The sequence below is a fragment of the Cibotium barometz genome, chromosome 17 (genome assembly GCF_041138505.1).
Source record: "Cibotium barometz isolate CiBa-2024 chromosome 17, ASM4113850v1, whole genome shotgun sequence".
Taxonomy (NCBI): domain Eukaryota; kingdom Viridiplantae; phylum Streptophyta; class Polypodiopsida; order Cyatheales; family Cibotiaceae; genus Cibotium; species Cibotium barometz.
Window position 1 is genome coordinate 36,498,773 of NC_141062.1, and position 14,503 is coordinate 36,513,275.

Genomic DNA, 14,503 nt, shown 5'->3' on the forward strand with positions numbered 1-14,503 from the left:
TAAGATAGGTTGAAATTTCTTAATGCATATAGAGATTGTTTTACTGATATATTGCTAGGAGAGATATCTCTTGGGAGGCCCGAGGATCATCGCATAGATCTTGTGCGAGGTTGTAAGCCCAGTGGGGCGTGCCGTGACTCAACCACGTGTCCAAGAGATAAAAATATAAAGATATAGAGAGAGAGGGGGGAGAGAGAAAAGGGAATGGGGATCAAGGTTGATTCCGTACGTACGTACGGATCCGTATAGTACGGTACAGCCGTACGGTACGGTACAGTACCGTACTGTACGGATCCGTACGGTTTTTTTTTTTTTAAAAAAGGTGGCGTGGCGTGGCGAAACGTGTGTGGCGACCATGCGCTTGCGGATAAGCGACCAGATTTTGGGCATCAAGCCAAAAAATTTTGGGTCCATGTGAATACTTGCACAATCGTGTGTACCTACAAAACTCTGCAGAGTAGCTTCTTCGCTCTTCTTCGCTCTCTCTCACGCCCAGGCTTCATCATGCCGCGCAAGACTAACCCGAACTGGGCAATCCACACCAATGTCCTGAGGGTTGTTAACACCCCTTCTCAGCAAGGATCAGGTACTCGGCTATGGGCATGCAAGTATTGCGGGGAGCAGTACACTAGCACCATAACTCGCGTCATCAAGCACATGACAGGTATCGGGTGCACCAATCAATGTGGTCCATGTGATAAAATACCACAAGCTGTGAGGGACCAATTGATTGTGGAGAATTGTCCTGCAATGGGTGGTGCAAGCAGTGTTAGAGGTGGTGAAAGTACGCAAGATGCTCTCCATGATGCTTTTATTGGAGATGTTACAGGTTCAGGTACAGTAGATGAGGGTGAAAGTCTTTCGGCTTCAGCCCAATCCACCACAGGCAGGAAGAGGGCACGTATTGCTGATGATGAGGACCTCCTGCCACAAGATGCGAGAGGTACAGGGGAGGCATCAAAGCAATCCACTCTGCGTTCTTGTATCTCATCACAAGCTTGGGTAAAAGAGCGGCAAAGGGTGGCAGAAATGGAGATTTGTCGCACTCTTATTGAGTGTAATATATCCTTCAATGTGTTAAGGACAGACCAATGGAAAAGAATGGTGAAAGCAATTGCGCAGGTAGGGCCTACTGAGACATGGACAGGTCTCAGTATACGAAGATGCGTACATCCATGTTGGATGAGCAGAAGGCCTTGATAGACAAGGCGCTCACACCTGTGAAAGCAGGTTGGCAGGAGTTTGGATGCACTATTATTTCAGATGGGTGGGCAGACATTCGCAAGAGGCACATAATCAATATCCTTGTGTCATCTTGCTTGGGCACCTATTTCTTGCGTGCCCTGGATGCAGGGAGAGCAGGCGACAGGATCACAGGGGAGTTCATTTATGGCCACATTCGACAGGCTATCCTTGAGGTTGGGGAGGACAATGTTGTGCAGGTGGTGACCGACAACGCCTCTAACTGCAAGGCAATGGGTCAAATGGTCGAGGCAGAGTTTCCACATATAGTGTGGACTCCATGTGCTGCCCATTGTCTTGATTTACTTATGGAAGACATTGGGAAGCTTGTTTGGGTGCAGCCCATTGTTGCAGATGCTGTAAAGATCACCACCTTCTTCCGCAAGAAGCATTAGGCTCTTGCCATCTTTCGGAGCCATAGCCCTTTGGATATGGTGAGACCATCCAAGACCAGGTTTGCCTACATGTTCTTGGTCTTGGATAGGCTCTACAAGATAAGAGATTCACTATCATCAACAGTTGTGGATCCAAGGTGGCGACAGATGCATAATTCAGAGGATGAGCGTACAAAATACTTGCAGAGGCGGATCCTGGATGATGATTTTTGGCAGCAAGTTCATAGCCTTTCAGTTGCACTTAAGCGCGTGTATGTCCTTCTCCGACTTACAGACACGGAGGGCTCAACTTTGGGGCTGGTCTTTCATTTGTTTATGCAAATGAAAGACCATGTTGCTCAGTGCTCCATGATGACTGCTCAACGGTAAGCAATAGTTCTAATTTCTTCCTCTTTCTTTGATTTTTATGACTTCTCGATTCTCGATTCTCTTAGCACTATAACCTAAGACATGTATGTTCAATCTCTCATTTTCAGCCGAGGTGAGATCCTGGACATTGTAGACAAACGGTGGACATTCATGAGCCGTCCCATCCATGCGATGGCTGCCATGCTCCATCCTCTCTACAGGTCGCCAGAGCTATGGAATAATATTGCTTTGAGCATGAAGCAGTCAGAGTATGTGGGAAGGATGTTCTCAGAGGAGGAGCAACTTCAGATTGATAGAGAGTTCACCACTTACATGAGTGGTATTGGTGCTTCATTTGCGAGACCTGTGTCATTGAGGAAGGAAGCCATGAAATTCCCTTTGACATGGTGGCACTCTTATGGAAGGGTTGGTCTTCCAAACCTTTCACGAGTTGCTCTTCGTGTTCTATCTCAGGTAACTTGTAATTAATCTCTAAAGTATAATCTTCGGAAATGAAGATTGATGTTTTAGCATTGAAAGATTTACAAATTTGCTCGCATTGCACTCATTTTTGCACAGGATTGCTCAGCTGGAGCATGTGAGCGGAACTGGAGCTCATACTCCCTTATACACACTAAGATTCGGAATCACCTTAGTACTTCTCAATTAGAGAAGTTGGTGTATTGCAGAGCTAACATGAGGCTCGTGCGAAGCTACCATGCTTTGGGGTCACCGAAGCAGGTATACATTGAAATTTGGACTCAATAAGAACTTAGAAGTAGAAATTTTTTTGTAGTTCAATGGATGTCCATTGTCCAATATGCAATTTGTGGCATGTTTAAACAGGTTGATCCAACACTACTCAAAATGGTAGATGAACCCAGCCCGGAGCTTGTGGATCGGCATATTAGAGATGAGCAAGAGGAGATTTTGAGAGCTTTACATAGAGAGCTTGAGAGCGTGGATCGTTGTGTGACCCGCTCACGTGCACGATCTCTTAGCATTCCTCTACGCCCGGCAGCTCCAGATCCAGGCTCTGCGAGACGAGAGAGCATTCGCAGGGGAAAGCTTCCAGTTCGTCGCACCCAGCAGAGGCGTGCAAATGAGGCTGTCGAACTCATTCACACTCAGATTCCCGAGGCACATGATGAGGATGCACTGGAGCTTGTTGCTACTGAGCCAGAGTTCGATGAAGAGGGCAATGGTATCAATGATGGAGGCATGCTCTCTTCAGAAGACTCATCATCTTCATCTGATGATGAGATTTGAGACTCTTGCGTCTAGACTCTAGAGTCTAGACAACTGTGTAGTGTTTCATTGTTTTGCTTTTTGCACTTGTGGACCAGGACATGTGCTGGCAGCTGTAGACATGATATTTGTACAATCTTTTATTATCTATGACTTTCATGGTTCTTGCTTATATCACTATGACTGTTTAATGTTAACATGAGGTATTGTGTAATGGGCTTGGTAACTGATAATTGATTTAAACTTTAAGTAATGAGGTTCAGTCTCTTTATTTTAAGTATTTTGGTTGCTATGTCTACAAAATATTCAGGTTTCTAGGACTGTTTACAAATGGTACGTACTGTTTACGTACCTTAAAATTTGTTCCGTACAGAAGTACGTTCGGTACGTACTGATAGCGTACCGTACACTACGTACCTTACCACCTTGATGGGGATCTTGCACAGTACACCACATTGAGCGGGGAACAGGCCCTGCCCCCTTTCAGGAATTTATTCAGGAATAATCCATGGGCACGTTGGCCAGGATCAATACAATCAATGAATACAAAACAAACAAATATGCCGATGTAGGATATCCAAGTCGATGTCGACGTACAAGATCTTTGATGTCGAGCACACCACGGGGATGACCCACAAGTATCTCTCACCGGGCTAGTATCAAATCCAAATATCCAAATCTAAATCCAATGAATCCAAGTCCAATGAATCCAAATCCAAGTCCAAGTCCAAGTCTAGATCCAAGTCCAAGTCCAAATCCAAGTCCAAGTTCCATGTTCATGTCCAAGCTTCATGCCTAACCTATATGTCCAAGTTCTATGTTTATGTCCAAGCTTCATGTTCCATGTCCAAGCTTCATGTTCCATGTCCAAACTCTATGTCCAAGTTCTCCATGTCCAAGTCCAAGAAACACACTCTCATCCCATGAGTAATCTCCACAACTCCTATAGCCTTGTCCATGAAGAAAACCATGGAAAAGCTCTTTCTCGCAAGAAAGCTAATAAAAACTTGTTTTAATGGTTTTTGGGCGATAAAAACATCCAAAAAGCAGTTTTTAGGGTTTTTGGAGCAGTTTTAGGGTTTCTGAAATTTCCGTTTTTACATGTCCGTATAGTTTCACACATGGCTCCCGTACATGTCCGTATTGCCCATGCATATGCCCATACAAGTCTAGGGTTGAGTGTACATCTGAAAAGCATGTTGGAGAAGGTGTTGATGGCGAAGAAGCTCTTCATGATCATAATGGTGTCCACACATTCTCCACGATCTCCTTCAATCTTCAATGATCTTGTTCATGGTACTACAAGAGAAGTCCAATCCTTTTTTATACTTGTAAGAGACCCTTCTTTTTGCCAAAAAGCCTTCATGCTTTTGCTTTGCCTTCTTAAGCTTTGCTTTTCTCTTTTCACTTTATTAATAAAATATTACTCAACTTTTGGTGCTTTGCTTTTCTGGCTTTAAGGCCTTGCTTTTCGGCCTTAGAGCTGGTTTTTGAGAAAGCAGTGGTGCCCTTGGCTCGTGGTCAACCTTGTTTGACTTTTTATTTTTTCTTGCTTTTTGACCAAGAATGGTGCTTTTTCTTAATCAATCCTTATGGACCTTGTCCCCATGTCTTCTTCCACCTGTCTGGTGTCCGGGCATGGATTTCATCATGTGAAATAGAGCTAGGAGGATCAAATAGTTACACAGGTAGTTCCCTTCTAACAAACTTGCATATCGTGTGAGTGCCGCACAATAAGAGAAAATCATGAAGCAGGTTAATGAGCTTTTGGAGAAGGGTTTGGTTCAGCCAAGCTCCTCACCCTTTTGCTCTCCCATGCTGCTTGTGCAAAAAAAAGATGGATCATTCCATATATGCGTGGATTACCGAGCTCTAAACAAGCTCACCATCAAGAATTGGTTTTCGATTCCGCGCATAGATGACATCTTGGATAAACTTGATGGTTTGGCTTGTTTTAGTCGCATCGATTTGAAGAGTGGTTATCACTAGATTCGTGTGGTACCCGAGGATGTCGATAAGACCACATTCAGGAGAGCTTTTGGGTTGTATGAGTTTTTGGTGATGCCTTTTGGCCTTACCAATGCCCCTGCAACATTTAACCGTATGATGGGCAGGATCTTTCGAGCCCATTGTAAATTCACAGGTGTATTCTTTGATGACATCTTGGTTTTCTCCAAGAATGAGCAAGGGCATAGGATTCACTTGGCCACAGTGTTTGAAGAGTTGTGAAAGCATAAACGTCATAAATAACTGAAGGATGCTATCATATTTGGGCTTGTATTGATTGTTCCGGACTTGCAAAAGCCATTCACGGTGGAATGCTCCATTTTCAGACTGTACACACTCCGGGAAAGAAGAATGTAGTGGTAGATACCTTGTCTAGGAGGCCATATGTGGCTGCCGTTTCAGTGGCCTCACATGGGGACTCGATTGGCATGCGTGATTTGTACCATTTGGATGTTGATTTTCGCCATATTTGGGCTGATTCGATGGTTGGTCACACACATGCCTCCTATGTGATCCAAGAGGGTTATCTCATGAAGGATAACTGTTTGTGTGTGGTGAAGGATATGTGTTCAAAGGTTATGGAGGAATGTTACGCTTCACCTTATGTTGGTCATAGAGGTATTTTACCTATGACATGCATGATTGAGAGATATTTCTTTTGGCCAAGCATGCATAAGGACATTGAGGCTTATGCACGCGCATGTATCACTTGTCAAAAGGTGAAATTTGATAGGAAAAAGCCTTCAGGTTTCCTTTAGCCTTTGCCTATTCCCCTGTAACCATGTGAAAGCATTACTATGGACTTCATTTTGGACTTGCCTAGATCCCCGCAAGGAAACGATGCTATTTGGACCATTGTGGACAGGTTTAGTAAGCAAGCACTTCTTGCAAGTCAAGAAAACCATTAAAGCAGGTCATATGGTGAACCTTTTTCTTTCTCAGATATTTAAGCATCATGGTATGCCAAAGTCCATTGTTGGGTATAGAGATCCCAGGACTATGAGTCTCTTTTGGAGGGCCTTATTTGACAACATGGGCACTAAGCTTGAGTTCTCATCGGCCTATCACCCGCAAATGGATGGTTAAGAGTGAGGTTGCAAATTCAGCTGTGTTGGATTTGTTAAAGTGTTTTGTGGCAGATCAAAAGAGTGCATGGGAGAAGTATCTTCCACTTGTAAAGTTTGCCTACAGTAACACAATGCATGCCTCCATGGGAAAAGACCCGTTTGAGATTATCTATGGCAGAGTGGTCTTGCCACCCATCCTTCGCACAAAGGATGAGATTTTTGCAGGTAATGAGTATGTGTGTGATTTGGATGTAGCCTTTGCTTAGGTGCGGACAGCCATTGCAACATCTCAAGACAAGCATAAGAGGATTGCCGAGCGACAAGCATAGAAGGGACATGCAAGTCAAAGAAGGTGATTGGGTATTGCTGAAATTTGAGAAAGCTAGGCTTCGGAAGAGGCTAGGATGAGAGACCTAAGATTTCTACTCGGTATTATGGACCCTTCAAGGTGATAGAGAAGATCAATGAAGTGGTTTATAGGCTTGCTTTACACAGTCATTGGAAGATTCACAATGTCTTTCATGTGAGTCTTTTGCGGAAGTATGTGGGGCCAGATCTTGAGGAGCTTGTCATAGAAGATCCGCCAGAGGTTGATGAGCTTGAAGAGATCCTCAAGCTAGAGCAGATTGTGTTTCACAAGGAGAGAAAGCTACCAGCATGAAAGCTTTCCAGAAGATACCTTGTGGAGTTTAAGAATTATTTACCGATTGATGCAAAGTGGGTAGATGAGGATTACTTTGTTGATTACCCACAACCTTTGTAGGCGTATCGTGAGGCTTTTCAATTGAGGTCAAATGTTTAGAAGCCGGGAGGATGTCACCATTTGGCCGTCCATTTGATCCATCTCCATTTTTGGTGCCACTTATATGGGACTATCAATCCATAGAGCGGCCAGATTTGTGCCATGTTCACATGAGGCGAGGCCGGTGTCTCATGTGAAAGGGCCAGTTACTTTGTGTCACTTGGACGGGAGCCAGTATCCTGCCACCCGTGTGTGACCAGGTCTCACCTTGTATAGCTCTGTACCAGCTTGAACCTGTCCTGTACAGCTGTACGGGCCTTGTACATCCTGTACATGTCCCAAACAGCTTGTACCTGATCCGTCCCATAGTCGCAAGAAATGTTTTGAGGTTTTTTTCGTTTGGAGGGTTTTGGGGTTTTGTTTCGAAAGGTTTCGTCCCTCGGCTAAGAAACCTCGAGGTTTCGAAAAATCAATAATTTCATAAAGTATAAATACCTAAAGAACTTATAGTAGCCATCTAAAAACATAGTGTAATGATGAAAAATTGGTGTCTACTCACACATCTCAAGGAACCATCCTTATTTTGGTGAGGCATTATGCCAATTTTGCTTCATTAGATGCCCAAATGGTTTAATCAAGGACTCTTAAGCAATTGAAGAAGAGAAGGTAGAAATTTGGAAAGATTTAAGACATTGAAGGATGGTGTATAAAGAAAAAGGGGAAAGAATGGAGGAGAAGAAGAGAAAAGAAGAAGAAAAGCAAGGGAGAAGAAAAGGAGTGAAGAAGAGAAAGGAAGATAAAAAGGAGAGAAGAAAAAGGAATATAAAAAGAAGAGGAGTAGAGTGAAAGAAGTAGTAGAAGATGAAAAAGGGAAGGAGGGAGGCATGAGAAGAAGAGGGAAGGAAGGTGATGAGGAGGATATGGAAGAAAAACAAAAGTAAAAAAATCCCAAAAAAATGGGGCAGGGAAAAAAAAAACTAAACCTGAAATTTGGGCGAAACTGTCGTATTGGAGAGGTTTCAAGGTTTTTAAAAGCCGTTTCGAAGTTTCATGGTTTCGAAAGCTAGAAATAGTTTTTTTTGTTACTATGATCTGCACCAGCTTGTACGCTGCACCGTACAACTCTACGTTGAAGGGCAACGACTCATTTGGTAACACCAAGTTTTTCCTCTCTTGTTTGACAAGATTTCTGTGCATGTCAACTCTCTCTGCTCTGTTTTGCAAAGTTTTCTTACAAACGCTCTCTCTCTCCTAGTGGAGCTCTTGAGGACGAGACGAGACCGGGATTGAAGCTGGGAGCGTTTCTCTAGGAGAACCGGCCATCCTGTCACCGTGGTTGAGCACTTTGCCAGGGGTTAGTACGGGAGTGCTTGTTCGTGCACGGTCCCGAAACACTAGTTTCATGCAAGTGTTCAACCTAGGAAGGTGAAGAGTGCCCAAGATTGGTCTTCAGCAACGGAATTCTTCACCGACACATACATTGTTTTGGTATTTGTATTCACTCCATGTTTTGGAGAATCTAGCTCTCAAGCCCGTGAAACTTGTAATCATCAAATACTCCGAGAAATACAATTTGTATTGAAGGGGGTCGGCCCTCTCCAGCCCCAGTGGTGGTATCAAGTTATGTATTGTCATTTTCAGCTTTGTGGATGCTTATGTGGTTCATTAATATCAAGGTTAAGTGATCTAAGATTGTGCATTTGTTTTTCGACTGTGGTTGGTCTCCCTTGGGCAGCAATTACAACACCCGTGGCTCCGTATTTAGCATCTAATTGCCCTCTCTGGCCATGCTTTCCCTCCTCCCCTCCACATAGCTATAAGCTGTCCACCTTGTCCTGGATGATGCGCTGCCTTGCTGCCCATGCTGCCTCCACATGCGGCCCCGAACCCGTTTGTCACCCACGGCACACTTGTCACTTGTGTACGATAGTCACGTGGTTGTCTATACGATAGAGCCTGAAGAGTATGGAGCATGCTGACAATAGTCGTCTGCATCACCCATGCTTCCCTCTTGCGCCTACATGCAACATACGCGTCACAAGATCTTTGAAATGTGTCAGTCTATTCAATACGGCAACAAACATAGATGGGTAAGGGTGAAAGGAAATTAGGGTTTTCTTTAGGGTTTCAGGTCGTTTCTTTTCTTAAAGGGTTTTCTTTTCCTTGAGATGAAAACTTAGGCATGGCGTAAAGAAATACCTTCAACTAGTATGCATCAAATCAAGTGTAGAGAATACCTGGATCTTGCGAATCCATGAAAAGCAGAACGGAAAAGCTTAGTAAGACCTTCTCCTGTGCATTGGATGCCTTCCGCGCTTAGGCTGCTCTGATACCAAGTGTTAAAACCCCACAGATCTCCTAACACAAAACACGAGTGATTAGTACAAACCCCCTAAGAGGAGTGTAGGCTAGCTCACCTCCCAATGCCCATTGTTCATAGTCACAAGGGACGGGGGACGGTGACGGGTTACGGGGACGGGGACGGGGACGGGACGGGACGGGGGACGACCATAAGTAGGGAACGGGGACGGGGGAGGGAACGGCACTCAAAAAATACTCATTTCTACCGCCGGGGGGATCCAAGGGGGGCCGGCGGCAGCCATTTAGGCCCTCCTTGGTGGGGGAGTTCGGGGGCAACGCCCCCGAAGCTTGAAACGAACTCAAAATCGTCTCTCGTACTGTCTCTCTTACTGCTGTCTCCAACAGCCATAAATGGCTAGAAGAGCCAAGGCCCAACAGCCATAAACGGCTAGAAACCAGGCAGGCGCAACGGCCAAAAACGGCAGGAGCAACGGCTCTCTGCCGTCCCCGCACAGCGCCGTCCCCGACGGCCGTCCCCGTCCCAGCGCCGTCCTTGTCGCCGTCCCCTGTGAGAAACGTCCCGTGGGGGACGTCCGTCCCCGTCCCTGCGCCGTCCCGATTCGCCGTGCCGGCGTTCCAAGCCTCCGTCCCCTCCGTCCCCTGTGACTATGCCATTGTTGCTATAAACAACTAAACTGTTATAAATAGTTAGTACACATGGATTTATTAATAATAACCTTAGGTGCCAGTATTAGCTTGCTTTCTCCTAATCCTAGGGCTCCCCTAACCTTGTCAGATCAGGCCACTAATCTCGAGGACTAGCACTAGGTGCATAACACTACCTCCGCCCAACTTGTCTCGGTGGCACTGCCATCTGCACTGCCTATTTCGGATAGTGCGACTCTAGAGAATCCCTTCGTTTGCCTTTTTGCTTGGTTGGCACTTTGCTCTGGCATTTTGCGTTTTGTCATCTAGTTGTCGCCTAGACGCGCTCTCTTGTTCAACACTGCCTGCCCAACTGTTTCGCCCATTTTTTTGAAGCTTATATTTTATGGTCTTAAGATGGAAAACAGTGAAGAATTAAGTGATCATCTTGCAAATTTCTACTCATTAGTTCAATAGCTCATTAGCTTGAAGTGTGAGCTTGATGACGAAGATAAAATGGCTGTCCCTACAAAAAGTATGCCAGATGTTACTCGAATCCAACCACCCCTCGAAGTACTGTGCCTAGCTTCAACGACATTTGAGCACATGGTAGCACTCTGTTTACCCTTGTTGCAGAGAAGTGCTTCTCCTGCACAAAGGACAACCCTCTAATGCTCCTCCTTTGCTTGATCTCACTATGAGCTGATTTGCAAAGTCTTTTCTTGCCTGCTTTTGCTTCTAGCTCTTGTACAGTTCGCAAAATGAATCGGGCTACTTCATCAAGCATCTCCTTATGGACAAATTGTTAGGGATTGGGTTTCCGACATGGCGGACCAAGATGCAGTTACTCTTGATGCAGGAAGGACTATGGGAGATTGTCTCGAGTGATGAGAGTGCTCCTCAGACTGAGGGACGAGAGTTGAAAACTTGGAGGCAATGCCATCAATGGGCAATCGCCATCATTGGCCTCGGACTTGCAGATTTGTTCATGCATCATTTTGGCTCCAAATCAACGTCCAACCAAATCTAGAGCAAGTTAGAAGGTATCTTTGGAAAGAAAATCACTGATTTCAAAGTATTTTTGAAGCTTATATTTATGGTCTTAAGATGGAAAAAGTGAAGAATTAAGTGATCATCTCGCAAATTTCTACTCATTAGTTCACTAGCTCACTAGCTTGAAGTGAGCTTGATGACGAAGATAAAATGGCTGTTCTTACGAAAAGTATGCAAGATGTTACTCGAATCCAACCACCCCTCCAAGTATTGTGCCTAGCTTCAACGACATTTGAGGACATGGTAGCACTGCCTATTGAAAAAGACCGGAGAATCGAAGATGGCCAAGCATCTAGCAATAGCCTTGAGGACGTTAAGGGCTTTGTTGGAGCATAGGATAGGAGGTCTAACAAAAAGATAAAGTGCAGATACTGTCAACGTCTGGGTCACAAGTAGTCACAATGTTTTAGAAAACTTGAGAAAAAGTAGAATCTGATAGTTGAAGAAGAGGAGCCGATTGAATAAATCAACATAGCAACAGCACAAGTCTCCCTCAGTGAGGAAGACTATGACTGGGTATTCTAGATGTTTTTATATTGTGAGTTTTGTTGGGTTCTTTGCTCGGGATGAGATGTAATAATCCTGTGTGTTTTTCATGTGTGTGTTAAAGGGCCTTAATGTTATGAAAGGCTCCTTTCTCATATAAACCCTTGTTAGGAGTTAGGGGGGGTGACAAAGTGTTGATCTGGCTACCTTGGTCCAATACTCTGACTAGAGAGACTCTATGACCATGGCATGGGAGGTGATGCATGGTGAGTCTTGCTATGAGGCAGCATGGATGGGGTAGGTGGTAGCATCTTTTCTTGCGGAAGAGTCTCACCGCCTTCGCTCCGAAGGGTGGGTTGTTGGGTATTTGGAGCCTCATGTATGTGAAAAAGCCCTTGTATGCGTGTAAACACATACTTATGTGAGGAAGTGTGTAAGAGTGTGTGAACCACCTCTTGTAGCTACTTATGTGTTTGTATGTGATAAGCAATTGTCAGAATGCGCAGCGGAGATGATGACAAAATCTGGGAACACGAGAGCAAACGCAATGCAGAAAAACAGCACAAGAGAGAGAGAGAGAGAGAGATAGAGGCATGTAACTCTGCTCTATATACACAAAGAAGATCCGGAATATGATACACAATGTGGCAAGGGCTGTGGGGCCATTTTATATCGCCCCCATACAGCAGTCGGCTTGCAGTAGAGGCCGCCGAGACAGGCTCTGAATCTCCACAACCAGCCACATATACCAGTCGGCCAGCTGTCCTGAGTAGGCCAGCATAGAATTGAAGTCGGGTACTTGCAGGTACAGTCGACCAGAAGATAGAGCCTCCTGCCAGCTCACGACTGCTATCCAAGCCACAGAAAAATGGGAAAAAGTGGGGGAAAAATACGGGGAGTGAGGAAAAATGAGAATAACACCTACAAGGGCGGGCACACCCACAACAAAGGCCTTGGCGTCTACAGAAAGACAAGAGATGACTTCTAACAGCAATGATGTCATGGACACTTGCCATATGTCATTGCCCTAGTGTGTGGTGTGTCAAAAGATAAGGCTCTAAAAGCCTATAATTGTACTCTTTGAAGCTTGAAATCATCAATCAAAGTACCATTGAGTCGTGCAATCACTGAGCCCCTCTCATTTCAGTTTGGCACATCTCTCACTCTCTCTTTACTACAGTCATCACCATGTATTCTTTTAGGCATAGTTGTTTCTCATACCGGTACGAACCTATTCATATAGTATGGTTCGCACGGTACGATTTTGTACGATATCGTACTGTATGATTCCGTATGGTACGAATTGACTGTTGGCAGTTTTTGTTTTTTAACTTTTTTGTTTGGCTTATCTTGGCCTACTATAGGCTTGAGCTCTTGAGCCTCATTGCTCAACTCCTTTAAAGTGCCCTCCCCCCCTAACCTTCCCTCATAACTTCTCTAGAGTCTACCCTTCCAAATTGAAAATATCTAAGTTTGTAAGTGTAAAAGAAAACCGTATTTTATCGTACGGTATCCCAAAATTTCATTCCATACCAAAAATTCCCGTCCCGCACCGCACCGCACCGCACGGTACAGTACAATATCGTATTTTTGTACTGTGACAACTATGCTTTTAGGCTTCCATAGCAACTGCCCTACTAACCCTAAGAGCCCACAAATCACATGATGAACTGTAAGTACACGATAGACAAGGCATTAGACCTAAACTACTATATATTGCATGAATGGATGTATGCAATGATAAACACAGATCCAAACTCAGATACTGTTTGAAGTATGCTGTGCAAACCTTGCTAGATGTCTCGGTGACCTCCACTTGAGCAAGGAGTAAATGCTCGTGAAAGCTGCAAAAGGATGATGAAATGCCCTGTCTTGCTTGGGGTTCCAGCTTTGCAAACCTTGGTCTTCCCATGCTTTGAATGACCTTGGACTTGCCCATTAATAGGGATATGAGGGCTGGTCAGCTGGTTAGGGTTGGCTTGTTTGCCCATCACCAACTGAGGCCAACTGTCTCGAGACTTGGGCGCCTGGTGTGGGGGTGTCTTAACACACTGCCAAACTTGTACATACATGCCCTCAGACTTTGCCTTTTAGGCGATTGCTGCTGAAGTGATTGTCTATGTGTTGAGGCATGCACGTGACATGGGTAGGGGGAGAGAGAGAGAGAGAGAGAGAGAGAGAGAGAGAGAGAGAGAGAGAGAGAGAGAGAGAGATCATAGTAAAGATTCTATGGTTTGTACGTTTTGCAGGTGCCGCAGGTCAAAATTTTACGCCCCATGTTTTAACAGTTGCCGCAGGAGAGGTATTGGTATCTCAATGACTTGTTTCTTAAATTGACATCGGAACCATTTACTATTCTTGCTATGTCACTTTTATTATGGGTCTTTATGATTTTAAGTACAGAAACAGAAAACGGCATTTTTGAGGGGGCTGAAAGAGGGAAAAGCCACGTCAACATGGGAGGTACAAGCTGGTGAGAAAGGAAAAGAGGAGATATACGGGGGAGGAAGGGATTTGAGAAGAAATGGAAGAGGAAAGTAAGGTAAATGAGAAGGAAGGAAGGTAGGATGAGTAAATTCTTAGACTTAACTGAAATGGGTGGGGTGCAGAATGGAAACACCTGTACTCTTTGGGGAAATCAGAGGGGAGACAGTTGAAACACACCATGTTGGAAATGGGAAATAGGTGAAACGTATTTCGGGCTGGGGGGCCCTTGGAAACAGATGTTTCTGGAAACCCTGTGCTTTGGCCATGTGCTTTTGGTAGGATTTGTTGGGAAGCTGATAGAGATGAATTCTTGTGTAAGCATGGATACTATAGCAGCAGGTAGTCTATGCTTTGCATGATGGAGTTGATGATTTGAAGCTTTAAGAGTAGACTCTAATGGAGTTAAGATTGCACTTCGGTTTTTGTCAAATTTGGGAATAACTTTTGGGAAATAACGTGGACTTGCCATTGGTATATACAAG

At 44.6% G+C, this 14,503-nt stretch overlaps 2 protein-coding genes across 5 annotated transcripts in view; both read left to right on the forward strand.

Annotated features, from left to right (window-relative positions):
• Positions 1 to 14,503, forward strand: part of LOC147629944 (AT-hook motif nuclear-localized protein 10-like) — a 76,888-nt gene that overhangs the window by 17,379 nt on the left and 45,006 nt on the right. For all 4 annotated transcript variants that reach the window (XM_086811479.1, XM_086811481.1, XM_086811482.1 and 1 more), the window contains one exon: positions 13,784 to 13,836. In XM_086811479.1, the coding sequence (XP_086667605.1) occupies positions 13,784 to 13,836 (53 nt within the window). The remainder of the gene's footprint in view (positions 1 to 13,783; positions 13,837 to 14,503) is intronic.
• LOC147629945 (uncharacterized) lies at positions 1,926 to 3,361 on the forward strand. Its single transcript, XM_086811483.1, has 4 exons — positions 1,926 to 2,002; positions 2,114 to 2,459; positions 2,565 to 2,726; positions 2,832 to 3,361. Exons 1-4 carry the CDS (start codon positions 1,953 to 1,955, stop codon positions 3,252 to 3,254), a joined length of 981 nt encoding a protein of 326 aa, XP_086667609.1. The 5' UTR covers positions 1,926 to 1,952; the 3' UTR covers positions 3,255 to 3,361.

Coding starts and splice junctions, on each gene's coding strand:
- LOC147629945 (XM_086811483.1), top strand. CDS start 1,953: ATGCAAATGAAAGACCATGTTGCTCAGTGCTCCATGATGACTGCTCAA. Junction 2,003..2,113: donor TCCATGATGACTGCTCAACG/GTAAGCAATAGT, acceptor TCTCATTTTCAG/CCGAGGTGAGATCCTGGACA. Junction 2,727..2,831: donor CTTTGGGGTCACCGAAGCAG/GTATACATTGAA, acceptor ATGTTTAAACAG/GTTGATCCAACACTACTCAA.